This window comes from Eubalaena glacialis, chromosome 19 (assembly GCF_028564815.1).
Source record: "Eubalaena glacialis isolate mEubGla1 chromosome 19, mEubGla1.1.hap2.+ XY, whole genome shotgun sequence".
Lineage (NCBI taxonomy): Eukaryota > Metazoa > Chordata > Mammalia > Artiodactyla > Balaenidae > Eubalaena > Eubalaena glacialis.
The window spans coordinates 1,365,602-1,392,121 of record NC_083734.1 but is presented as its reverse complement, the minus strand read 5'-3'; the positions used below and the strand labels follow the sequence as shown (position 1 = coordinate 1,392,121).

The window sequence follows — 26,520 nt, the reverse complement described above, 5'->3', positions numbered from 1 at the left end:
TCTAGGGAATGCTATGCTGCTGTAAAAAGAATGACCTAGGTTTCTAAGTACTAATATGGAAAGTCTATAAGACATACATGAATAAAACAAGTTGCGGAAAAATACAGATAGTATGGTGACATTTACCGAAAAATATTACTGTATGTGAGTATCTATTAAAGGGCTGGGAGAAACAAACAAACCCATCAAACATAGTTAATGTCTGGTGAGGGAGAACTTCATCTATGGCATTTGAATTATTTTATAATAAGAATTAATCATAGTATTTCATACTTAAAAAATCACTAAAACTTGAAATGACAAAATGTTCTAAGGCGGAGAATGGGGACTTGCTCAAGTTCCACAGCATCTAGAGAACAGTCAGGTCCAGAAGTTCCATTCATCCATCCACCCAGAAAACAAGTCAGATCTTAACCTTGAGTTCTGGCTCCACCACTTTCTGCCTGTGTAACAGGAGGCAGATTGCTTATCTGTTAAAATTGGGGTGACACCAACTCAGTGCTTACATTAAAGGGTTACAGCACAGAATAAATGGTAGGTAATCCATGCCAAGCTCTTAGTACGTGCCTGTTGTTTATAAAGGGCTCGAGAAACAGGGACTTCCCTGACAGTACAGTGGTTAAGACTCCGCACTTCCACTGCAGGGGACTTGGGTTCAATCCCTGGTTGGGGAACTAAGATCCCACATGCCGCAGAGCAGCGCAGCAAAAGAAAAAAAAAGAAACATCAGTAATTGATCTGGAAGTTGCTGGGCACTGAATGATTGACAATATCCTACTTTAAGAATGCCACAGTGTAGTGGGATAAATAGGAACACTAGCAGGCAATTGCAGTACAGCCATTGCTCTGTATCCATAGGTACCACATCCAAGGATTCAAGCAACCTCGGATGGAAAATATTTGAAAAAAATGCCAGAAATTTCCAAAAAGCAAACCGTGTGCTGGCCACAACTTACATAGCTTTTACATTGTACTTACAACTATTTACACAGCATTTACATTGTATCAGGTATTATAAGTAATCTAGAGATGATTTAAGGTATACAGGAGGATGTGGGTAGGTTATATATACCACTTTATATAAGGGACTTGAGTATCTGCAGGTTTGTATATCTACAGAGCGTCCTGGAACCAGTCCCTTGAGGATAGTGAGGGATGACTGAAGTATGAAATTGCAGAGATAGAGGAAAGTCCAGGTAACATGAAAACACTCCATGACACCTCTCACCCTAACCCTGCCCAGGCAGTTGCAGTGGAGGGGATCCGGAAATGTTTCCTATGCCTGACCTAAGAGTAGAAGGATGGGCAGGAGCTGGCCAGTTTAAAAATAAGTGATATGGTCAGGTATTTGCCTCAAAAGGCATTTCCCACTATGCATGGGACTAACATGGCCTAAAATGTTATTCTCTATATCTGTTTTTTGTTTGTTTGTTCTGTTTAGTTTTCAATTTTTTTTAAATGTAAACATCCATGGAATTATGCTTTCAACATGGTCAAGTATATCCTATAATCCTCTCTCAGATAACAACTATGAACTCTTTTTTTTTTAATTTTTTATTATTTATTTATTTATTTATGGCTGTCTTGGGTCTTCGTTTCTGTGCAAGGGCTTTCTCTAGTTGTGGCAAGCAGGGGCCACTCTTCATCGCGGTGCGCGGGCCTCTCACCATCGCGGCCTCTCTTGTTGCGGAGCACAGGCTCCAGATGCGCAGGCTCAGTAGTTGTGGCTCACGGGCCTAGTTGCTCCGCGGCATGTGGGATCTTCCCAGACCAGGGCTTGAACCCTTGTCCCCTGCATTGGCAGGCAGATTCTCAACCACTGTGCCACCAGGGAAGCCCACTATGAACTCTTGACAGAATGCAAACACAAATACCTGAAGGCATTGGAGAATGAGCCAAATTGTGAGGAAGTAGACGCTTGGAAGAAAGGACCTGCCCAGAGGAAGAGACCTGTTTTTTATAGCTTATAGACTGTGGACAGGCCACGCTAGCAGGAGCCCAGACAGGGAGGCTGAAGCTCTGATAGAAAACGCACAGTCTTTCTGGACTGAAGAATTAGAGAACAGAGCACAGAACAACTAAAGCCACTGAAAAGCGAGGACAGAGTCAGGGAAGGGGAGCCCCAGAGTCTGTGGATAAGCCACGTCCAAGTTGACCACCGAATCACTTATGTGGGGGGCAAATTCCAGCAGCCCAACTGGAACGAAAAGAAATGAGTGGAGATTTAAGCTGCTGCCCAAGAAATGGTTAAATTGAAAAAAAGAAAGTTTCTGTTTTTTTAAATATAAGATTCAATAGTTTACCCACATTGCTTGATATGGAAATGGTGAGGTTTAGCTGAAACGTGATTTCAGCTCTTAAGTTCAAGTCTTTTTGTGTGTGACGTAAGAAAGTAGTCCAGTTTCATTCTTTTGCATGTAGCTGTCCAGTTTTCCCCACCCTGTTTTGTTTTTTTTTTTGGCCACGCTATGTGGTATATGGGATCTTAGTTCCCCGACCAGGGATTGAACCCACACCCCTTGCAGTGGAAACTCAGAGCCCTAACCACTGGACCGTCAGGGATTACCCCCAACACCATTTTTGGAAGAGACCGTCGTTTCCCCATCGTATATTCTTGGCTCCTCTGTCGTAGGTTAATTGACCATGTCTGAGAGGGTTTACTTCTGGGCTCTTAATTCTGTCCCACTGATCTAGGTGTCTGTTTATATACCAATACCACACTGTTAATCACCCTAGCTCTGGGATACAGTTTGGAGTCAGGGTGTGCTGCCTCCAGTTTCCAGCTTTGCTCTTCTTTCTCAAGGTTTTGTTTTGTTTTGTTTTGTTTTTGGCTATTCAGGATCTTCTGTAGTTCCATACAAATTTTAGAATTATTTGTTCTAGCCTATAAATTTTTGTGAGGCTGTTTTCAGTTCTCTTGGGAATATACCTAGGGATGGAATTGTTGGGTCCATGGTAACTTTATGTTTAACCTTTTGAGGAACCTCCAGACTGTTTTCCACAGCAGCTGTACCATCTTACTTTCCCACCAGCAGTGTATGAGTGTTCCAATTTCTCCACATCCTCACCAGCATGTTATTTTCCTTATTATATTTTTTTAATATTTATTTATTTATTTGGCCGTGCTGGGTCTTAGTTGTGGCACACGGGATCTTTGTTGCAGCACGCGGGCTCTTAGCTGCGGCATGTGGGATCTAGTTCCCTGACCAGATATCGAACCCAGGCCCCCTGCACTGAGAGCACGGAGTCTTAACCGCTGGACCACCAGGGAAGTCCCTCCTTATTATTTTATTTTATTTATTTGTTTGTTTCTTTATTTGTTTATTTATTTTTGGCTGCGTTGGGTCTTTGTTGCTGCTTGCGGGCTTTCTCTAGTTGCGGCTAGCGGGGGTTGCTCTGCGTTGCGGTGCGCGGGCTTCTCACTGCGGTGGCTTCTCTTGTTGCGGAGCATGGGCTCTAGGCGCACGGGCTCAGTAATTGTGGCGCACTGGCTTAGTTGCTCCGTGGCATGTGGGATATTCCCGGACCAGGGATCAAACCCGTGTCCCCTGTAAGGGCAGGCGGCTTCATAACTGCTGTGCCACCAGGGAAGCCCCTCCTTGACTATTTTAGATAAGAAAAGTGTGGTGATTAATATCCGGAAATGTTAAAATTTCACCAAATCATGTTACAACTTTCCAACCAGAATTGTGTTAATAAAGTAATTCCAAGAGTATTATTTGGTTTCAGTTTGAAATTAGTAATGCCCACTACATAAAACACTATAACTGTTATGTCTTAGGGGAAAAGTTTTTCTAGACGCAACAAGTGTCAACTTCTGTCCTGAGGAGGTTGAATGATCACAATTTCTTAATCAGCAGAGTTCACACTCTTCATTTCAACAATCAAACTCATTGTTAAATAATAAACCCAGGAGAGTTGGACATTTTCCATCATGCCTTTGGAAAAAGAGAAAGAGGCCAGTGATCCTTGTGGCCAGATGTAACAGATAAATCTTGGAAGTATCTATTAAGAATACAGAGACTCAGTTACAAGACTCCCTCCAGAGCAACAGACTATCAACTAAGATAACACTGTAGAAATAATGTCCTTCCTGTAGGTTGTTTTGTTTTGTTTTTGCAGACTGTGGAAACAATTTCTAAAGCTTCTGTGTTTGAATAACACTTGCAAGAAAAAATTTATTTTAATCACAGACAGAAGTTGGAAACTGTTATATTCACACCAGTCCCAATTTTGCATCAGAAGATAGGATCTTGTGACCACTCTCAACTTACCATCCTATCAAATTGGATTATTTTAAATTGTTTGTGATTATAACAGATTGTTTAAATAGTTTAGATTATTTAAGATAGGTTATTTTAAATATTTTATGATGCAGAACATTCTCTCTAACCCTTACGTCTTCAATTCTTTCTGAAACTCCCTTTGGTAATTCTTTTTTTTTTAAATTTATTTATTTTTGTCTGCGTCGGGTCTTAGTTGGCGGTATGTGGGATCTTCGTTGAGGCATGCTGGGTCTTTCATTGCCGCGTGGGCTCTTCATTGCGGCACTTGGGCTTCTCTCTAGTTGTGGCGTGCAGGTTTTCTCTCTCTAGTTGTGGCACGCAGTCTCCAGGGCGCCCGAGCTCAGTAGTTGCGGCGTGTGGGCTTAGTTGCCCCCGAGGCATGTGGGATCTTAGTTCCCTGACCAGGAATCGAACCAGCGTCCCCTGCATTGTAAGGCGGATTCTTTACCACTGGACCACCACGGAAGTCCCTGTTAGTTCTTAAGACTTGTAGTTTTTAAGGCCTGGCTCTGAAATGGCCTCCTATTCAGCATCTCGCACAAAGAACATACCTGCAAAGTGCCTTTTTGCTGGCAGAAATGGAGCAAAGACTGAATATGGATCTCACTTAATAGTGAAAAGAACCTGCTATATAAAAAAATAAATAAAATTAAATTTTAAAAAAGGTATTACAGACGTGTGTCAGGCAGTTACAGATTTTGTGATGTTGGTCAGCTTTTAAAATTCGTAACTTGTGATTTCTTTCCTTGGTTGAAATAAATATAATTTTTATACCTAAAAAAAAAATAGTGAAATGAAAGCGAAGAGTGTATAGAATTTTTCTTCTTTGAAACTAATTGGGCTTTCCTGTATTTAACTTTCTTTTGGAAAACACTCAAGATAGTAATAACCTCTCATGCTTCTTGACAACCACTTTCCCATCCACACCTTTGTGTAATTGTCACAGCAGCCCTGGGAAGCAGGCACTAACTTACACGTTGCCCGTGAGGGACCTCAGTGACGCTCAGGGCTTTCATGGCAGAACGAAGACTGGAAGCCTGGTTTTGTCAGGCTTTGAGGAGGGCAGTGATATGAATAGTAATGGCAACAACTAATATTTATTTAATACTTACTAAGTACCAAGCACTGTTCCGTGATATAAATGCCCTCCTAACAGCCCAATGAAGCGGTTACCAAGACTAACTCTATCTCACACTGATGCACCAGCCTCTTTTTTTTTTTTTAAGTTTTTCCTCCCTAACACCTCCTTAGTCTTGCTATTCTTTTTTTTAAACTTTATTTTTTTAATTTAATTTAATTTATTTTTATTTTTGGCTGCATTGGGTCTTCATTGCTGCATGTGGGCTTTCTCTAGTTGCGGCGAGCAGGGGCTACTATTCCTTGCGGTGCTCAGGCTTCTCATTGCGGTGGCTTCTCATTGCGGAGCACGGGTTTCAGTAGTTGTGGCATGCAGGCTCAGTAGTTGTGGCTCACGGGCTCTAGAGTGCAGGCTCAATAGTTGTGGCGCATGGGCTTAGTTGCTCTGCAGCATGTGGGATGTTCCCGGACCAGGGCTCAAACCCGTGTCCCCTGCATTGGCAAGTGGATTCTTAACCACTGTGCCATCAGGGAAGTCCCTCACTCTGCTTTGTTAACTTTATATGTAAGTCAGTAAGATATACTGTGACTTGCCATTTTGTCCCTCTAAAGGACAGTGTTGGGGTGAGGGTTGTAGGGTATGTGATCAGCTCGTGGACATTTTTCTGATTGGTTGGTGGTGAGGTGACAGGGTGATGTTTTGGAAATTAACATTATCAACCTTCTGGTTCCAACTATGCTGGGGTCTACATGCTGGTGGTCAGTATGCAATTAACTTCTTCCACCTGGTGGCGGTTTTAGTGCCTGCAAAACAGTTCAAGGATATGGCTCAGGATCTTGTCTACAGCCCTTGAGGAGGAAATAAATGTCCTTGACTTTGGTTTATGGCTAAACTATTATTATTTTGTCTTGCTTGATTGTTTTGTTTCTGTGTGTGTATATATATATATGTATATGTGTGTGTATATATATATATATATATATATTTTTTTTTTTTTTTCCCCTTTGGCCACACTGCACAGCATGCAGGTTCTTAATTCCCCAACCAGGGATCGAACCCATGCCCCGTGCAGTGAAAGCACGGAGTCTTAACCGCTGGACCTCCAGGGAAGTCCCTTTTTTTTTTTTTTTAACTTCTCTGATTAAAATTTTCTTTTTGGGACTTGGGGAAGGCCTAGGAGGCTAAAGCTTTTCTACAAACAAGAAGCAGGAGACATGGGGGACATGCCGCCAGGAAGTCCCCACAGGGTCCTGCTCAGTTTCAGTGCTATAAACCCACTTGTGGCTTCCACTGCCAACTGAAAAGAGTCCAGTCCGACCCGATCTACTTCCCCACATCTCATGTCTCATCCTCACAGTAGCCCAATTAAAGAACTGACCATTCTGTCTGTTCCTCTGTGCCCTTGCTAATGTCCCAAGGGTGAAATGGACGTGTCCGAATTCTCCTATCCTTCCAAGTCCCACACGGATGTCTCCTCTTCCATGCAGCCTTCTTGGATGCACTTCCTAGCGCCATCTCCTGGATTCCCACAGCAGTGTGACTGAAACTCCCCTACACTGCATACCATTTCCTCCTGCCCCAGCTACATGTGGACTGTATATTCTTCTCTCTCCCCAGGTCATGCGTGTCTTGTGGGCCAGAGCTGTGCCCGTATTTTCCTTGTGCTCCCACAGTACCCTGCACACAGTAAGTGCTGCATAAGCATTGGTTGAATGAATACAAAGGAAATGGGAAGTGAGGAAATGCGGTGCGTTTCTCCACAGACGACGCCATGATCCAGGAGAGCGCCTGTCAGTACTCCTCTGAGCGCTCACGATGTCCTAAGGCCAGGCCTGGACTTCTGGGCTCCACGGAGCTGAGCCCCAGGCTCCTGGGCTCACACTGTGTGCTTTTCCACCCCGCCCTCACCTCCCATTTTATCTCATAGATCAGATGGTTTAACTGACACAGAAATGTCATGGACCCTGCTGTGCCATGGCTGATGGGGCATCTGTGGGCAGCAAGCGTACAAAATAGGTTTTTATAGATACTTAAACAGAATGTGTGAGAGTCATAAGTGTTTTCAAAAACCCAAAATACCTTCTCAGTGGCTGAAAGTCTAAGTTGCTAAATGGCAGAGGCTGCAGCTTTTTGAGCCCTGACAACTTACTGCCTTCCTGGGAGAAACCTTGAGATCAAAGCTTTTTTATCTCAGAGACAGAATTTCCCTGCCTCACAGAGGGATGTGACCATCTCAGGAATACAGACATGCTTAGAAATATACAGTCTCTTTTTTGGATAAGTCTGTGCTAAAACAATAGAGAAATATTGAAGTGAGCAGCTCTCTTTTTCTTTAGCCTACTTAAATGTCCTCTATAAACAGCGAAGGGGAAATGGAGTTGCTTTAGGAAGGGGTTTCTTTAGAAGAATATAAAGAATGGAAAGAGTCTACTCTGCGTAGCCAGAATTACTTATGCACAATTCTAGTGAGAGGCACTTGGCAAGGGTAGCTGGTAAGACTGGAAGAAAGGGACAGACTAGCAACGTCCCCCGGGAGTCCCAGTACAGACGCCCCCTAGTGCCCGGTGGAAGAAGAATGGGCCCGCTCTGAGTGGCACTGTCTGCAGGCACCGTGCCCCACTTGACGCTGGAGCCCCAGGCAACTGGGCCAGGCCTTTGTCCTGGCTTCATAGTCAAAAGGTCCTCACATTTTTTTGTTTGTTTTTTTCAAACTATTTTTTTTTTTTAAACTTTGGGTTTTTTAATTAATTAATTTATTTATTTTTGGCTGCGTTGGGTCTTAGTTCCTGTGTGAGGGCTTTCCCTAGTTGTGGCAAGCGGGGGCCACTCTTCATCGCGGTGCGCGGGCCTCTCACTATCGCGGCCTCTCTTGTTGCGGAGCACAGGCTCCAGACGCGCAGGCTCAGCAGTTGTGGCTCACGGGCCTAGTTGCTCCGCAGCATGTGGGATCCTCCCGGACCAGGGCGCGAACCCGTGTCCCCTGCTTTGGCAGGCAGATTCTCAACCACTGCGCCACCAGGGAAGCCCTGGTCCTCACGTTCTGACTGCAGAGTCACAGAGACACTGACGGGAGAGAGACAGGTGTGGCTCCGCATGGCACCTACACTCCTGTCCCAGCACAGCCTCTGGGGCAGCTGTCTGTGAGTAGATTTCCCGTGAATTCTGTAATTCTCCTGTAAACAACACAAATACATCACACTGTATTTGTGTGTTAAATTGCGTGATTTCTTAAATGGAAAACTTACAAATGTTCCATAAGTACTGTAATCCCATTTGGGGATTTTTTTCCATGTATTAAATACACCCAGAGGCTCAGAAAGTGGAAGTCCTGGGACTGAATATAGGAGAGAGGAGCAAGTCGGACCATGTCTCATGAAGGCAAGATTCAGATGCAGCAACCGTCAAATGGATTTATTCTGATTCAAACGAAACCCAAATTGTTCCTGGTGAACGTAAAATTGGATTGGCTTCTTAGGAGGCCTCCCACACTTTTTGCACACACCTGAGGCGTGTGTGTGTGCGTGTCTGTGCGTGCACGCGTGTGTTGGGGGGATACTTCTGCGTCCACAGGACCGAGTCAGAGGGCTGACTCCCTGGGCTCGACGTAGGGACAGCCCCGTCCTGGCGCCGCGCTCTCTTTCCGGAAGGGCCGGGTGGCATGGCTGTCTCCAGGGATGTGGTCTCGGCCAGACTCCCGGGTTCAATTCCCAGTGACCAATGTTTCGTTTTTTCCATTTGACAACAGCTCACTGTCTGATACGCAGATGTCTTCCACAGGACTAGAGATACTTGGTGGAAATACCAGAGGGCAGAAGGGCTGTTTGTCAAGGGTAACGTGCCCTCGCTGTGACTCATCTAGCACATTCTTCCAGAACCTTCTGGGGTGGTAGAAATGTTCTGCATCTGGTGGGACTGAGGAACTGAATTTTTAAATTTTTTTGAATTAATTTACATTTAAAGAGCCATGGGTAGCTAGTGGCTACTGTCTTGGACAGCACCGTTCTAGCCCTAGATGCCACGAGCTTCCTGTGGAAAAGTTAGTCTTATTAAAATGTTCATCACATCTGACACAGCCTTTATGGATATTCCTCTTGAATCTTACATCTGATTGAGGATTTGAAGAAATACAGTGTAGATATTATTTTTTAGAATAGGCAACAGGACACTACAGGACACTTTAAAAAGTCTTAAACCCTTCCTTCCAGGGAAGGAATATCACCTTTCTTATTTCTGGGAGTCACAGCACTTGCTTTTCTCTTAAGTTTCAGTGAGGAGCAGTAAAACTCCCCTTCCTGCCAAGAGGCTGAACATGTCCTAGGAACCACAAGTAACAGAACGTGTGTCTATGTCTCTGGCTGACGCAGCAACAGCTTTCTTCTGTTATCAGATCCCTGTTCTTCTGGCCATTTAGTAACCTCGGCAAAACATGGAGCTGGGCAGGAGGTTTCCGGGAGGAAGGGGTGGTCTGACATGTGCACACCACTGGGGAGGGGCCTCGAGTCATCATCCCCCAGTTCCAAGCAGCATCATACAAAGCACATCACTAAAGAGAAGTTCTTGTAACTACAGGAAACCTCTGTAGTTACCGGGAAAACATGTTTTCTTTTCTGCCCTCATCAGAGGAAAGCCCGCTTATGCAACTTCGTATTCTTGCAACAATCACCCCACCAACAGCAATCAAAGCAACAGCTACAGTTTACTGATCACAGCTTACGTGGTTCTTCACAACTGCCTTTGAGGCAGGCAGGGACCTGGGACCCTTTGCTGCAGTGCTTGCACCTGGACATACCTGTCCTCCGGCAGCAAAATACAAGGAAACTATATGGGACTAAACGTAACTGAGTGCATGCACAGTTGGGGTAAATTCTGGACAAAAGATACGAAGAGACCAAAAAACCCAACCGCCACTTTTGAAGAGCCGGGAGCAAAAACAGGGTACTGCGCATGCCCCCTGCACTCAACACCACCTAAGGGGTGGGCAAAACACCTAAGCCACCCCTCTGACCCAACCCCTGGACACATCCCTACCTTCACCCCATGTAAGGAACAAGCCCGCCCCCTCTCAGGGAGCTGGCAAACAAGGGAACCTGTTGTTTGTTCTCCCTCCCCCTTGCTGCATCAGCGGCCCCAATAAAGCCTTGCCTGAATTTCTTGTCTGCCCTCTCATCAATTTCTACTGGTTAAGGAGGCCAAGAACTCTGGTGGGTAACACCTTTGGTCTCACACTTTATTATCTTCATTTTAGGTTGAGAAGCCTGAGGTTGGAGGTGGTAAGAAACTCAACATCTGTCATGTGGGGTTTTTTATTTTTAAATTTTAAACCTTATTTGGAATGAATAATTTTAATTTTAATTTTAAACCTTATTTGGACCACCAGGGAAGTCCCTCTTTGTCCGTGTTTAAATTGAATTGTCCATTTGTTTACTGTTGAGTTTTGAGAGTTCTTTATGTAATCTAGATATGAATCCTTTTTCAGATATATGATTTTCAAATATTTTCTCCTAGTCCGTAATTAGTTTTTGCAGCCCATTAACAGGGTTTTTTGCAAAGCAAAAGATTTTAACATTAAGTCCACATTATCAATTTTTTCTTTTATGGAACATACTTTTAGTGTCATGTGTAAGAACTCGTCAACTCCTAGTTCCGCCAAATTTTCTCCTATCTTCTAAAAGTCTTATAAATTTATATTTTAGGGACTTCCTGGCGGTCCAGTTGTTAAGACTCCGTGCTTCCACAGCAGGGGGCACAGGTTCCATCCCTGGTTGGGGAACTAATATCCCACATGCTGCGCACCGTGGCCAAAAAAAACCCCAAACCCTATAATTTTATGTTTTACATTTAAATTTGGTTCATTTTGAATTAATTTTTACAAAAGATATGAGGTTTAGATTGATGTTCTTTATTTTTTATTTATTATATGTTTTGCCTATAGATATCCAATTGCTCCAGCACCATTTGTTGAAAATGACTCTCCTTTCTGCACTGAATTGCTTTTTCAACTTTTTCAAAAATCAGGTGGACATAATTGTGTGGAGCTACTTCCGGGTCCTCAATTCTGTCCCATTGATCCATGTGTCCATCCCTCGACATCACAAAGTTTGAGCGATATAATAAGGTTTGTAATCAGGTAGAGTGATTCCTCCCACTTCATTATTCTTTTTCAAAATTGTTTTAGCTATTGTAGTTCCTTTGCCTTTCCACATACATTTTATTTATTATTATTTTTTAATTAATTTATTTAGTTTTGGCTGCATTGGGTCTTCATTGCTGTGTGTGGGCTTCTCGTTGCGGTGGCTTGTCTTGTTGCAGAGTGCGGGCTCTAGGCGCGCGGGCTTCAGTAGTTGTGGCTCATGGGCTCAGTAGTTGTGGCTCGCGGGCTCTGAGCACAGGCTCAGTAGTTGTGGTGCACGGGCTTAGTTGCTCCGCGGCATGTGGGATCTTCCCGGACCAGGAATCGAACCCATGTCCCCTGCGTTGGCAGGCGGATTCTTAACCACTGCGCCACCAGGGAAGCCCCTATACATCTTTTATTTATACCTAAGTATTTCCATTTTTAAAAAATTATAGTTGATTTACAATATTGTGTTAGTTTCAGGTGTATGGCAGAGTGATTCAGTTATATATTTTTTCAGATTATATTGCATTATAGGTTATTACAAGATATTGAATATAATTCCATTATACAGTATATCCTTGTTGCTTTTCTATTTTATGTGTAGTAGTTTGTATTCTATTTTCATTTTCATTCAGTTCAATGTATATTTATTTTATTAATTTATTTTTTAAAGTTTTTTTTGATGTGGACAATTTTTTTTAAAGTCTTTATTGAATTTGTTACAATACTGCTTCTGTTTTATGTCTTGGCCCTTTGGCTGCAAGGCATGTGGGACCCTAGTTCCCCAACCAGGGGTCGAACCCTCACCCCCTGCATTGGAAGGTGAAGTCTCAACCACTGGACCACCAGGGAAGTCCCTCATTCAGTTCAATGTATTTTTAACTTGAGACTACCTTTTTGATCCATAGATTATTTAAAAGTGTGTTGTTCAGCTTCCAAGTTTTTGGATTTTCTTGTTATCATTCTCTTATTGATACCCAATTTTTTTTAAAGTTTTTTTTTTTTGATGTGGACCATTTTTAAAGTCCTTATTGAGTTTGTTACAATATTGCTTCTGCTTTATGTTTTGGTTTTTTGGCCACAGGGCATGTGGGATCTTAGCTTCCTGACCAGGGATTGAACCAGCACTCCCTGCAATGGAAGGTGAAGTCTTAACCACTGGACCACCAGGGAAGTCCTGATACCCAGTTTGATCCCATTGTAGTTGGTACACACTCTATAAAATTTCAATTATTTTAAATATGTTGAGGTTAGTTTTTATGGCCAGGATATGGTCTATCTTGATTTATGTTCTGTGAGTGCTTAAAAAGAATGTGTTGTCTCTGGTGTTAGCGGGTGTTCTACAAATCTTGATTAGATCCTGTTGGTTAATGTTATCATTAAGCCTTTCCAAATCTTTGCTGACTTTTTATTTGTTGTATCAAGTACTGAGAGAGGTGTGTTGAAGTCTTCAACTGTAATTGTGGATTTGTCTGTTTCTCCTTTTAGTTCTATCAGATTTTTCTTTGCATATTTTGCACCTCTGTTGTTTGGTGCATAAAGATTTAGGGTTGCTGTATCTTCTTAGGGATTGACTCTTCTATATGTAAGGTACCTTTACGTCCCGGGTAATTTTCTCTGCTTTTTTTTTATTTTTAATATCTTTATTGGAGTATAATTGCTTTACAATGGTGTGTTAGTTTCTGCTTTATAACAAAGTGAATCAGCTATACATACACATATTTCTCTGCTCTTAAGTCAATTTTATCTGGTATTAATATAGCCACTCCTGCTTTCTTTTAATTAACTTTTGCACAGTTTATCTTTTTTCATCCTTGTACTTTCAACCTACCTATACGATTGAGTTTCTTGAAGCTAGCATAGAGTTTGGTTATATTATTTTTATCCACTCTGCCAATCTCTTTTTTTGTATTTAGACCTTTCTTTTAATGTTGTAATTATTAATATGTTAAGGTTTAAGTGTATCATTTTATTCTTTGCTTTCCATTTTTGTTTGTTTGTTTTGTTTTGTTGGCTTTTTTTCTTCCTGTGGGTTAGTTGAACATTTTTGGATTCCCTTTTGATTCATCTATAGTATTTTTTAGTATATCTCTTTGTATAACTTTTTAAGTGGTTGCCCTAGGGATTTCATTATATATACATAACTTATCACAGTCTACTGTTGTCTACATTTTATCAGTTCAAGTGAAATGTAGAAAGCTCACCTCCTTTTGTCTGTTTATCCCTTCGCATTTCTAATTGTTTTAAATATTTCCTTTGCATACATTGAGAACCATATTGGAAAGTGTTATAATTTTTCCTTAACAATTCAACATAATTTAGAAAATTTAAGAGAAGTCTATTTTGTTTACCCATATTTTTACTCTTACAGTGTTCTTTCTTTCTATATCTTAGAACCTAACGTTCTAAGATTCCTTCGTTATCATTGCCTTTCTGTTTATAGCACTTCCTTTAGTCATTTTTGTAGGGTAGGCCTGTTGGCGACAGATTCTCTTAGTTTTCCTTCATGTGATAATGTCTGTTTCCCTTTCATTTCTGAAGGATATTTTTGCTGGATGTAGAATTTTGAGTTGCACTTGAAAAATGTTGCGTCACTTTCTTCTGGCTTCTGGGTTTCTAATGCAAAATCTGCTGTCATTAAAATTTCGCTCTTGTTTTCAGATTTTGTGGATACTTGTGAGGACTTCCATGGTATGTTAATTGACTAAAGTGAATAAAAGCAGTGTGTAGAGTATTATGTTGTTTGTATAACAAGGGACGGTGGGGAGAATGCTGAATATATACATAATTGCTTGACCACACATAAGATGCCTCTGGAAAGACAAGCACAGCTGGCACTGTTACCAAGGTGAAGGAGAAAAATATATTCCCCAAGAGTGCACAGAACGCAAACCGTGACCTTCCGAATTTCCCTCTGGAAGATGGAGGGACCGCACTTAGGCTGGAGGACGCAATTCAGACCTCCGCATCCGGCCCCTCCTACCTGCGCCTTGAGGCGCGCCCGCCCAGCGCGCATGCGCAGCCTCACGGCTGGGCGAGGGAAAAATACGTCACCGGAGAGGCGGGAGGATGGGGTTGATTCGCCATGGCCTCCGCAGCGAGCAGGTAGGGCTGCGGGCGGGGGAGCCTCGGTGGCGAGGGGCGCGAGGTCCCGCCCCGAGCTGAGGCGCGCGGCAGGTCCCGGCTCGAGCTCGTCTCGCCCGTTGAGGGGCGAGAAGTGATGTGGAGGCCGAGCGGAGGCCGCGGACCCGGAGGGGCGCCCGCGCCGGAGTCCGGGCTCAGCGTTTTCTGGATGGGGAGCCGCGCCTTCGCTGAGCTTTGAGCCTCGGTTTGCGCGGCTGCAAGTGGGTGTAGGCAGGCGGCGGACCCGATTTCCCCGATTCCGCGCCGTGCGCGGGTGAGACTGGCGGCACCTAGCCGGTGCAGAGTTAGCGCAGCAGGTACCTTTGTTCGGAGGCAGGGCGGGGTGCTGCCTGCTGCGTACCCGCGGGGTGGCCACGGCATCTCTTGCTCCTCCTGCCCTTGCTCTGCCGTTCCCAAGCTGTGCGGCTTGGACCAGTGTCCTCAGCTGTAACTTTGGGAATAAAACGCCCCCCCCCCCCAATGAGGTTGTCGAGAAGCGTGGTGAGATTGCGCATGGGTGGTACTCAGCTAGCGTTTGGCACAGAATAGGTGCTCAACAAATGGTACCCGTACAACCCTCTTTTTAGTTTCCATTGCTATGGTGATTTGAGAATTGACGAGTTACTTTTGTTACGAAATAGTTAACGAAATAATTTTCGAGCTTCATATACACGTGTTTAGTGAACATAATACTTGCTTCTCTTAATGGAATTACCAGGAAGTGCTTTTCACGTCTTCCAACCTGTGTGTGGGGAAAACAGAGGAAGTCAGTTTCTAGAAAAGTGGCAGATAGAAAAAGGGATCCTCAACTTGGTGATACAGGGATAGAATTAGCAAAAGTGATCTAATTCTTAAGGATAGGCAGGGAACTAACTTTTTTGAGCACCCACCAAAATGACTGTTGTAGATATCTCTTATTCCTCAGCACGAGAGAGTATAGTGAGTGGTATCTCCATATTCTCCAGCCCAGTTTCGGGTGCTGAGAGCACCCACAGCAAATAAGTGAGGGAAGCAGGCTTTTAAAACTAGGCTTCTGTATAAAACAAACTCATTCTAGTACAGGGGTTGCTTCTGAAGAGGTCCTTGCTCAAGAATTTATTTTTTTAAAATATTTTTAAAAAGTTTATTTATTTATTTTTGGCTGCGTTGGGTCTTCGTTGCTGTGCGTGGGCTTTCTCTAGTTGTGTCCAGAGGGGACTACTCTTCATTGTGCGCGGGCTTCTCATGGCGGTGGCTTCTCTTGTTGCGGAGCACGGACTGTAGGTGCGCGGGCTTCAGTAGTTGCAGTACGCAGGCTCAGTAGTTGTGGCTCACGGGCTCTAGAGCGCAGGCTCAGTAGTTGTGGCGCACGGGCTTAGTTGCTCCGCGGCATGTGGGATCTTCCCGGACCAGGGCTCGAACCCGTGTCCCCTGCGTTGGCAGGTGGATTCTCAACCACTGCGCCACCAGGGAAGTCCTGTCTTCATTTATAGTGGAAGAAATGGACTCAGAGATGGGAAGAAATTTAGCACTGAACTAGTAAGGGCAGAGCCAATTCCATGTCACTCCAAAAGCTAGTGCTTGTCTATGTATTTCATTCATTCCTTCACTTCACAGATATTTATTGAACAGCTGGTCTGTACCAGCAGGTGCTAGGTGTTGGGGATACACTGATGGCCAAAGCAGACACAGCCCCTGTCTTCAGGTAGCAACTTGAGTTGAAGTAGCAACTCATAAGCAATGAGTCTAGCAAGGGAGACACACAGAAAATAGAAAATGACCAACTAAATATTGGCTGTGGTCGTGGTACCCGCCATAGGAGACAGTAGAGGGCGCTGTAAGAATATATAATGGGGTCAGTGGCAGCAGGCGGGGTGAGGAGGGACAGGGTCGCCTTTCCTGAGGCGATAGTATTCAGCTGAGACCTTAAGGACTGAGTTGGAGTTAAATTGGGCAAAGAGAAGAGTGAAGAGAAGGAGGGACGCACGTGAGGCCTCGAGGGTCGGAGGGGCTGTGTCTGGTAGTTTCGGAGCGACCCATGTGGCCGGCAGTGGAGAGTGCTTCCAAGGCAGAAGCGGACACAGGTTGGATCCCATCTGAGCAGTGCTGCGCCCCAGGGTTTATTTGCTTCCCAGGACATATAATCAACTCCACAAACCGTGTCTGTGTTCCAACTCCTGGTCTCCTTCTTCAGACATGGTTAGGCCTCTGGTTGCCCTGGGTGGGGACGGATGTGCGAAGGGGCAGAGACCTCAGTGTGACACTTGCTCAGTGTTGGTTACTTGTGTGGCAAAGCTGAATAGACAGGAGTGCCAGTATTGTATTTCACCCTATTTGTCTCTGCTTTGCAAAATTATTTAACAATTTTTAGTCTCCCGATGGTCCAAGTCCTGTGTTAGCTACCTAGGATACAAACGTGTAAGGATAGTTATTAATTTAATTCATGTTTTATTTGCTTTCCATTTAAGATGCTACAGTTGTTTTACCAATATTATTCTTTAGATGTGTTTGTTTACCATCTACTATGTGCTAGGCACTGTGCTAGGGACATAGTGTGAGCAAATAGACATGGTCTGTGTCCTCCTGGAGCTTAAGCTCCCAGTTGGGGCTGGAGGATGGAGAGGGAGGGGGAGCGAGTCAGGGAGATGGGGTTGGAGAGGTAGGCAGGGGTCAGACCATGCAGGCCTCACAGGTCATGCCAAGTATCTGGCGCTTCTCCTAAGGATGGTGGGAGGCCACTGAAGAGTCTCAGTCAGGGAGTAGAACCAGCAGGTGTGTGTTTATGAAAGATCACTCTGGCTTCTCCCTCGGCGGAGGCGGAAGTCGATGGGTGTGAGGGCTGTTTAAAAGGTAGGGTCAGTGGGACTTGGTAATAGGTTCACTCTGGGGTAAGATGGAAGAGGGAGGTTCAGGGCTGATTCTTTTTCTGGCCTGTGTATCTGAGATCGGAACTCAGAGGAAGGACATGAGTTCAGTTTTGAGTAAGACGTCTTTGAAATGATCCAGGTGGGGTGTCACAAAGGTAGGGATGTAGGAGGGTCTGGCACTCACATGACCAGAATGGCTGAGTCTCTAAAGCTCTTGTCAGAGAAGAACACCTTTCCCATTTTTTTGGGGGGGGGGCTGTGCTGTGGGGCCTGTAGGATTTTAGTTCCCTGACCAGGGATCGAACCCGTGAAGCGTGGAGTCTTAACCACTGGACCGCCAGGCAAGTCCCCACCTTTCCTTACTGAGGGAGCTGTCAGGGTGGGACCTGTGAGGTGGTCCAGTGAGAGTAGAATTTCTCGACATTTATGTTGGGGAAAGGTAAAAATAAAATCTTCTGCCAACCTAGGAAATGCTCTCCACAAATGCAAAAAGAAAAGAATTCTGTTATTCAAGCATTAACCGAAACTGGGATACAACACAGGTAATCTGCAAATGAGACTACAAAAACAGAAAAAAAAAAACCCCACCACTTACAGCCCATTACATACGTAATCTCAAGATTAATGGTAATTTGTCCTCTTGTAAAAAGACTAGACAACACCATTTGCTGTATGTGTTTTCATCCTAAATTTACCTGGTGATTGGGGTGGCCGTCTGTGCTAGTCAGTAGCCTTTCTCTGAAAGAAAAATAAAACATCCTTAATTTCTATGAGCAGGTAGTCGAGGTGCCTAGGCTAAACTCCCACGATGTTACCTTAAGAGAGATGGCTCCCAGGCCCTTCAGAAAAAAATTCTTGGGTTTTACTTGTGGCTGGAGCTAGCTTATTTAGCCTTTAAAAAGGTTTGCTTACATACCAAAGGGACAGAGGAAGGATTTACAAACTCTGGGTTTTTCAAAGAAATGCTCTAAGAAGAAGGAGAGAGAAAAATCTCTTTCCCTTTTTGCAACAGGGAAAAGTCAGTTTAAAAAATTTACTTAAACAGTGCAGTAAAATGTTGGACTGGAGCTCTCTCAGTGTGGGAATTGTTCTGGAGATGATCTTTAGGTGAGTTCCATGTAGTTGTGCATCGTTAGGATGCCTGCAGGTGGTCAAATCTAGCCCATAATTCCTTGTACATTGATTTAAAGAAAAATATAGATCCGGATCCTGCTGGTTTCCAGCCAGAACTCTTGTCTCTGGTAGTTAACCCTTCCAGGACTTGTCCTCTTTAATGTCAATAATGTCATTTCTCACTCCTACCCATTGTTAAAAACATAAAATTCAACTGAGTAAATTTTTTTAAAATTAATTAATATATATATTTTTGGCTGTGTTGGGTCTTCGTTGCTGCGCGTGGGCTTTCTCTGGTTGCGGCGAGCGGGGGCTACTCTTCGTTGTGGTGCACGGGCTTCTCATTGCGGTGGCTTCTCTTGTTGCAGAGCATGGGCTCTAGGGCGTGCGGGATTTAGTAGTTGTGGGACACAGGCTCAGTAGTTGTGGCTCACGGGCTTAGTTGCTCCGCGGCATGTGGGATCTTCCCGGACCAGGGCTTGAACCCGTGTCCCCTGCACTGGCAGGCGGAGTCTTAACCACTGCGCCACCAGGGAAGTCCCTAACTGAGTACGTTTTAAAGATCTTACTGGCTTTCTTTGAGTCATGAATCGGGCAGCCTCCCATCTAGCAGATAGAGAGGAGCTCCGAGGAGCTGTACAAAGTGAAAGACTTTTACAGGCAGAAGGAGCGGGAACAGGAAGCTCTACCTGGGAAAAAGCAGGTTGGTTGTGGCGAGGTCACCCCCCTTTAAGGGATGCAGGGGTCCGCCAGGCATATGACCTCACTGTGCTGACCAGGCGATTCCTGATTCCCTGGTTTAAGATTCCATTTCTGGGAGAGGCTGAAACTAAATAAGTGAAGTTTGGTGATGTGGGGCTCAGCATCGGTGACTCCACTTTGAGCATATTTTCTTGTTTTTAACACCGGTTCTTCATATATGAGATATTTGGTAGATAAAGTTAGGATTTTAATGCAGAAATGAACTCTCCACTAATCTATTCTGGAAGGTCATAAATGTGGGGATGGAAATTGAGATTGAATGGCATGTAAATTTAGCTTGGAAGCTGCTTTCCACTCACCGAGGTAGGAAGTTCAACAAACTCTCTTTTAGATTCTACCTGAGCTATCCCTTCCATCTTCTTAAGTTCACAGTAACCTGAGACTTGGCCACTAAACTGCTTGCTGGAGGGAGAGACCGCTGATGGCAGCTGAAGTGATTGAACATTGCTTACCAGTAGTTTGAACTTGTTTGCTGTAATCAGCCTTTTTTCATCATTAGTGTATAGGAATGCAAGAGATTTCTGTGCATTAATTTTGTATCCTGCAACTTTACCAAATTCATTGATTAGCTCTAGTAGTTTTCTGGTGGCATCTTTAGGATTCTCTATGTATAGTATCATGTCATCTGCAAACAGTGACAGTTTTACTTCTTCTTTTCCAATTTGTAGTCCTTTTATTTCTTTTTCTTCTCTGATTGCCGTAGCTAGGACTTCCAAAACTATGTTGAATAGTAGTGGTGAGAGTGGACATCCTTGTCTTGTTCCTGATCTTAGAGGAAATGCTTTCAGTTTTTCACCTAGTATATCTTCTTTGGAAAAGAAAGTTTAGAGAAGAAACAGCTCATTTTTTATCTGGGTTATCTTTTATTCTTGTGTTGCAAGAGTTCTTTTTATATTCTGGACACTTGACCCTTATGAGATACATGATGTGCAAATATTTTCTCCCATTCTGTTGGTTGTCTTCACTTTTTGATAGTTTTCTTTGAAGCACAGAAGTTTTAAATTTTGATGTTCAATTTATTTTTTTCTTTTGTTGCTTTTGCTGTAGTGTCATAGCTAAGAAATCATTGCTTAATCCAAGATCGTGAAGATTTACACTTAAATATTCTTTAAAGTATTTTATAATTTTAGCTCTTACATTTAGGTCTTTGATCATTTTGAGTTAATTTTTATATATTGTGTTCTGTAAGGTTCCAACTTTATTCTTTAGTTTGTGGATATCCAGTTGTTCCAGCATCATTTATTGAAAAGACTGTTCTTTGCCCATTAATTTACCATAATGTAAAAGTCAAAGCCATTCTTTAAAAACTCACTTGTTTGCTAAAAGATTTCTATTTCATTTATGGGAAATGGCTTATGAGCAGTCTTTTTTTAGGTAACTGCCTAATTCTCCTTGAGTGGTTTTTTTCCTTTTGTTTCAAAGAAAATAAAATGAGCAAGTGGGATGTATTCCATGAATGCAAGGTTGGTTCAATATTGGGAAATTGATTAGTATCTTATACAGCATTATTAAGTGTTAGGAACAATGATATGATTATTTCTCTAGATGCTGAAAAGCCTGTCAAAAAATTCAATACCCATTATAATAAAAGCACTTAGAAAATAGAAAAAAAAAAAAAGCCTTTATGCTGTTACATACCCTAGCAATAAACATGGTGAATGTACAAAATATGTTTTCGATTTAAGGTATTTTTCTTCTTTTAATATGGGCTCTGGAATTTGCCAAGTAATTTTTTTCAATTCTGAAAAGGCTCTGAGAGAGAAGTAAGGAGGGGAATATGTATGGGGAAAAGTAAATCTGCCAACAGTGTTTGGTGAAATAAACAAATTGTTTGATGGCTTACTGTGGACATGTCCTGAGGCGACGTGGCCGTGTCCTTAGGGAGCTATTTCGTGGGATGCTGGGAAATAAAGTGATAGGTCACCGGCTAGGCTATTTTAAATGAAAGCTTAGAAGTTGGCTCTGGAAAACCCTCTCAGGTTATTATGCTTCCCTCCTCCTTTATTCCTCCAGAACGTGAGATTCCTTTCCATGTGTTTTCTGGCATTAAAGTCAGGACACTCTAAGTTTTAAGTGGAAGCATTATTAAAAACTGCTTCAGAGTAAAGGGCATTTCCTAGTTAAATTTCACAATTATGTTTTCCAGTTCCAAAAATAACTTGGGGGACTTCCCTGGTGGTCCAGTGGCTAGGACTCCGCACTCTCAATGCAGGGGGCCTGGGTTCGATCCCTGGTCAGGAACTAGATCCCACATGCCACAACTAAGAGTTTGCATGCCGCCATTAAAGATCCCGAATGCCATAACGAAGATCCCGAATGCTGAAACTAAGACCCGGCACAGACAAATAAGTAAATAAATAAATTAATAATAAAAAAAAACCCTTGGAACTCAGAGTGAACCATCACCCTAAATAAACTGTCTAAGAGAGAGAACAGTGGGCAGAGGCAAATAATTTATCTAAATTCATGAGGAAACTAATTTGTTAGAATTTTAAAATAATTAGATTTCAACCATGAGCCTACTTGAAATTAGACAGCATTTAATGTTTAATCCTTTATGAATGACACACTTAAAAATTTTTTATGGTAATAAAATATACATAATTTGAATTTACCATCTTAACCATTTTTAAGTGTATAGTTCAGAAGTGTTAAATACATTTATAATGTTGTGCCACCATCACCACCATCTGTCTCCAGAATTCTTTTCATCTTGCAAAACTGAAATTCTGTACCCATTAAAAAATCACTCCCCATTTCCCTCCCTGCTCCCAGCCCCTGGCAACTCCCATTCTACTTTCTGTCTCTAAGAATTTGACTACTCTAAGTATCTCATGTAAGTGGACTCACACAGTATTTGCTTTTGTGTCTGGCTTATTTCACTTAGCATAATGTCCTCAAGGTTCATCCATATTGTAGCATGTGTCAGAGTTTCCTTCCTTTTTAAAGCTGAGTGATATCCCATTGTATGTACATACCACATTTTGCTTATCCATTCATTGGTTGGTGGACGCTTGGGTTGTTTCTGTGTTTTATCTATTGTGAATAGTGCTGCTGTGAACATGGGTGTACAGATATCTCTTCGAGAACCTGCATTCAATTCTTTTGAGTATATACCCAGCAGCGGAATTGCTGGATCATATGATAATTCTATTTTTAATTTTATTGAGGAACCTCCATACTTTTTTTTCAGTGGCCATACTGTTTTACATTCTCACCCACAGTGCATAGGGTTCTAATTTCTCCATATCCTCCCACTTACCATTTTCTGGTTTTTTGATAGTAGTCATTCTAATGGGTGTGAGGTGGTATCTCATTATAGTTTTTATTTGCATTTCACTAATGACTAGTGATATTGAGCATCTTTTCATATACTTATTGGCTGTTTTTATGTCTTCTTTTGAGAAATGTCTGTTCAAGTCCGTTGCCTATTTTTTTTTTTTTTTTAATTTATTGGGTCTTCATTGCTGCATGCGGGCTTTCTCTAGTTGCGGCGAGCGGGAGCTACTCTTCGTTGTGGTGCGTGGACTTCTCATTGTGGTGGCTTCTCTTGTTGTGGAGCTCGGGCTCTAGGCGCGCGGGCTTCAGTAGTTGTAGCACATGGACTCAGTAGTTGTGGCTCGCAGGCTCTAGAGTGCAGGCTCAGTAGTTGTGGCGCACGGGCTTAGCTGCTCCGTGGCATGTGGGATCTTCCCGGACCAGGGTTCGAACCCGTGTCCCCTGCATTGGCAGGCAGATTCTTAACCAATGTGCCAGCAGGGAAGCCCCCTTTGCCCATTTTTGAATCAGGTTGTTTTTGTGTTTGAGTTTTTGTTTTGTTTTAAATTTTAGCAGTTCTCTATTTTAGATATTGCTCCCTTATTAGGTATATGATTTGAAAACGTTTTCTGCTACCCTGTGGGTTATCTTTTTACTCTGTGAATAGTGTCTTTTACTGCACAACATTTAAAAATATTCATGAACCAATTTATCTAGTTTTTCTTTTGCTACCTGTGTGTTTATAGAGTCTTATCCAAGAAATCATTACCAAATCCAATGTCATGAAGCTTTTGCCTATGTTTTCTTGTAAGAAACATGTTTTAGGTCTTACATTTACATCCTTGATCCATTTTGAGTTAATTTTTGTATAAGGGTCCAATTTTGTTCTTTTGCAAGTGGATATCCAGGTTTTTTTTTTTTAATTAATTAATTTATTTTTGGCTGTGTTGGGTCTTCGTTTCTGTGCGATGGCTTTCTCTAGTTGCGGCGAGCGGGGGCCATTCTTCATCGCGGTGCGCGGGCCTCTCACTATCGCTGCCTCTCTTGTTGCGGAGCACAGGCTCCAGACGCGCAGGCTCAGTAGTTGTGGCTCACGGGCCCAGTTGCTCCGCGGCATGTGGGATCTTCCCAGACCAGGGCTCGAACCCGTGTCCCCTGCGTTGGCAGGCAGATTCTCAACCACTGCGCCACCAGGGAAGCCCCTCCAGTTTTTTTTAAAATTAAATTAAATTAAATTATTTATTTTTTGGCTGTGCCATGTGGAATGTGGGATATTATTTCCCCAACCAGTGATCAAACTCATGCCCCATGCAGTGAAAGCACAGTCTTAACCACTGGACTGCCAGGTAAGTCACTGGATATCCAGTTTTCTTAGCATCATTTGTTTGAAAGACTATCTTTTCCCCATTGAATGGTTTTGACATTCCTGTCAAAAATTATTTGACCATATATGCAAAGATTTATTTCTGGGCTCTCTATTCCATTGGTCTATGTCTGTCTTTGTGCCAACACCACACTGTTTTGATTACTCTAGCTTTATAGTAAGTTTTGGTATCAGGAAGTGGTTCTTCTAGCTTCTTTGTTCTTTTCCAAGATTCTTTTGACTATTCAGGGACCTTTGAGATTCCATGTGAATTTTAGGATGAGTTTTTCTCTTTCTGCAAAAGGCATTGTTGGGATTTTGATAGGGATTGAATTGAATCTGCAGGTTGCTTTGATTGGTATTGACATTTTAATAGTAATAAGTGTTCCACTCCATGAACATGGGATGTATTTCCATTCATTTATGTCTTGTTTAATTTCTTTCAGCAATATTTTGCAGTTTTCATTGTACAAGTCTTCACCTCCTTGGTTAAGTTAGTTCTTAAGTATTTAATTCTTTTAGTTGTTATTGTAAATGGAATTGCTTTTGCATGTATAGAGATACAACTGATTTTTTTGTGTTGACTTTGTGTCCTGCTACTTTGCTGAATAAATTTATTCTAACACATTTTAAACACATTTTTGTGGAGTCCTTAGGGTTTCCTACATACAAGATCATATCACCTGCAAACAGATAATTTTACTTCTTCCTTTCCAATTTAGATGCCTATTATTTCTTTTTCTTTCCTGATTGCTCTGGCTAGAATTTTCAGTACTATGTTGAATAGAGGTGGTGAAAGTTGGCATCCTTGCTTTGTTCCTGATCTTGGAGGAAAAGCTTTCAGTCTTTTACCATTGAGTCTGATGTTTGATGTAGGTTTTTAATGTATGGTTCTTACTGTGTTGAGTAGTTTCCTTGTATTCCTACTTGTTGAGTGCTTTTATCATGAAAGGGTGTTAAATTTTATCAAATGCTTTTTCTGCATCAATTGAGTTGATCGTGTGGTTTTTTCCTTCAGTTGATGTGGCATATTGTTGATCATCTTCATATGTTGTAGGATCCTTGCATTCCAGGAACAAATCCCACGTGGTCAGGATGTGTAATCCTTTTACTATGCTGCTAAATTCAGTTTGTTAGTTTTTTTTGTTGAGGAGTTTGGTGTCACTCTTCAAAAGGGATATTGTTCTGTAGTTTTCTTACAGTGTTTTTTCTTGGTATCAGGGTAATGCTTGTCTCATGGAATGGGTTAGAAAGTGTTCTCTCCTAAAACGGAGGAGTCACTAGCTAGGGCTGCCCTGGGCTGGTTGTGTGCCATGTGGCCAGCACACCAGCTTGGGTGGTTTTGACTTTGAATCAAAGTTTCAGGTGAGGCTCGTCCTCTAGACAGGCCATCTTATCACAATTCCAGTCGTTTAATTTTTGTGTTTCTTTGTTTATCGCCACTCTGTCTGTCTAGGCGGTGAGCTTCATGAGGTCAGGACCCACGTCTCCTTGGTCCATCGCCATGCAACCCCGGCCCCGCCAGCACCCAGTGTGAATGGCATCTCATGTGCCTTAGGTGAACAGGTGAGCCAGAGCCATCCTGGAGCTGAGAGGATGCTCAGCACGTGAGGTGTGGATGTAAAGTAGGGAGCTTGGTCTTTTTACGAAACGCCATTAAAGCTGCCTGTCTGGGGACTTACCTGGTGGTCCAGTGGTTAAGACTCCATGCTTCCAATGAAGGGGACGCAGGTTTGATCCCTGGTCAGGAAACTAAGATCCCACATGCCGCATGGTGCAGCTAAAAAAACCCAGCTGCCTGCCTGGCTGCCTTTGCTCAGTTCCTGTCTGAAATCCTCTCTGGAAATGCTTTATTGCTTTTTTTCAGTTAGCTTATGAGTCGGCAGGACCTTAGCATTTACAAAGTGCTTCCCATGTGGTTTCTCATTGGAATAATCACCCCCATTTTGAAGTTAGGACACTTAGTTGCAGAGAATAAATCTGCTTGCGTCACACAGCAGGGACATGACAGGGTGAACTTGAACCCTGCTCCGCAGTGCCAACTTGGTGCTTTTTCTGCTTTACACCCACAGTGAGCGCCTTGTGTGGTTTCTGTCGAGGGGTCTGGGCCTCTTGTGTGCTCTGGGAAAGAGGGCAAGATCACTCAGGCATCTTCCAGTAACACTAAATTCATTTTATAAAGCACATTAGAAACCAAAATTGTGGGACTTGCCTGGTGGCGCAGTGGTTGAGAGTCCACCTGGCAATGCAGGGGACACGGGTTCGAGCCCTGGTCCGGGAAGATCCCACATGCCGCGGAGCAGCTAAGCCCTTGCACCACAACTACTGAGCCTGAGCTCTAGAGCCTGCGAGCCACAACTACTGAGCCCGCGAGCCACAACTACTGAAGCCCGCGTGCCTAGAGCCCGTGTTCCGCAACAAGAGAAGCCACTGCAACGAGAAGCCCGTGCACCACAATGAAGAGTAGCCCCCGCTCGCCACAACTAGAGAAAGCCTGTGTGCAGCAACAAAGACCCAACACAGCCAATAATAAATAATAAACTAAAAAAAAAAACAAAAAAAAAAACAAAAATTGT

At 43.0% G+C, this 26,520-nt stretch overlaps 1 protein-coding gene across 7 annotated transcripts in view; it reads left to right on the top strand.

The window, feature by feature from the left end:
- Positions 1-14,533: 14,533 nt before the first annotated feature.
- The window catches only part of DHRS7B (dehydrogenase/reductase 7B), a 42,064-nt gene continuing 30,077 nt past the window's right edge, over positions 14,534-26,520 (top strand). For 6 of the 7 annotated variants that reach the window (XM_061175600.1, XM_061175601.1, XM_061175598.1 and 3 more), the window contains exon 1: positions 14,541-14,584. In XM_061175600.1, the coding sequence (XP_061031583.1) occupies positions 14,565-14,584 (20 nt within the window). In that variant the 5' untranslated portion in view covers positions 14,541-14,564. Of the gene's footprint in view, positions 14,585-25,400; positions 25,511-26,520 lie in introns of all 7 variants that reach the window. The other variant, XM_061175604.1, reaches the window with a different exon arrangement.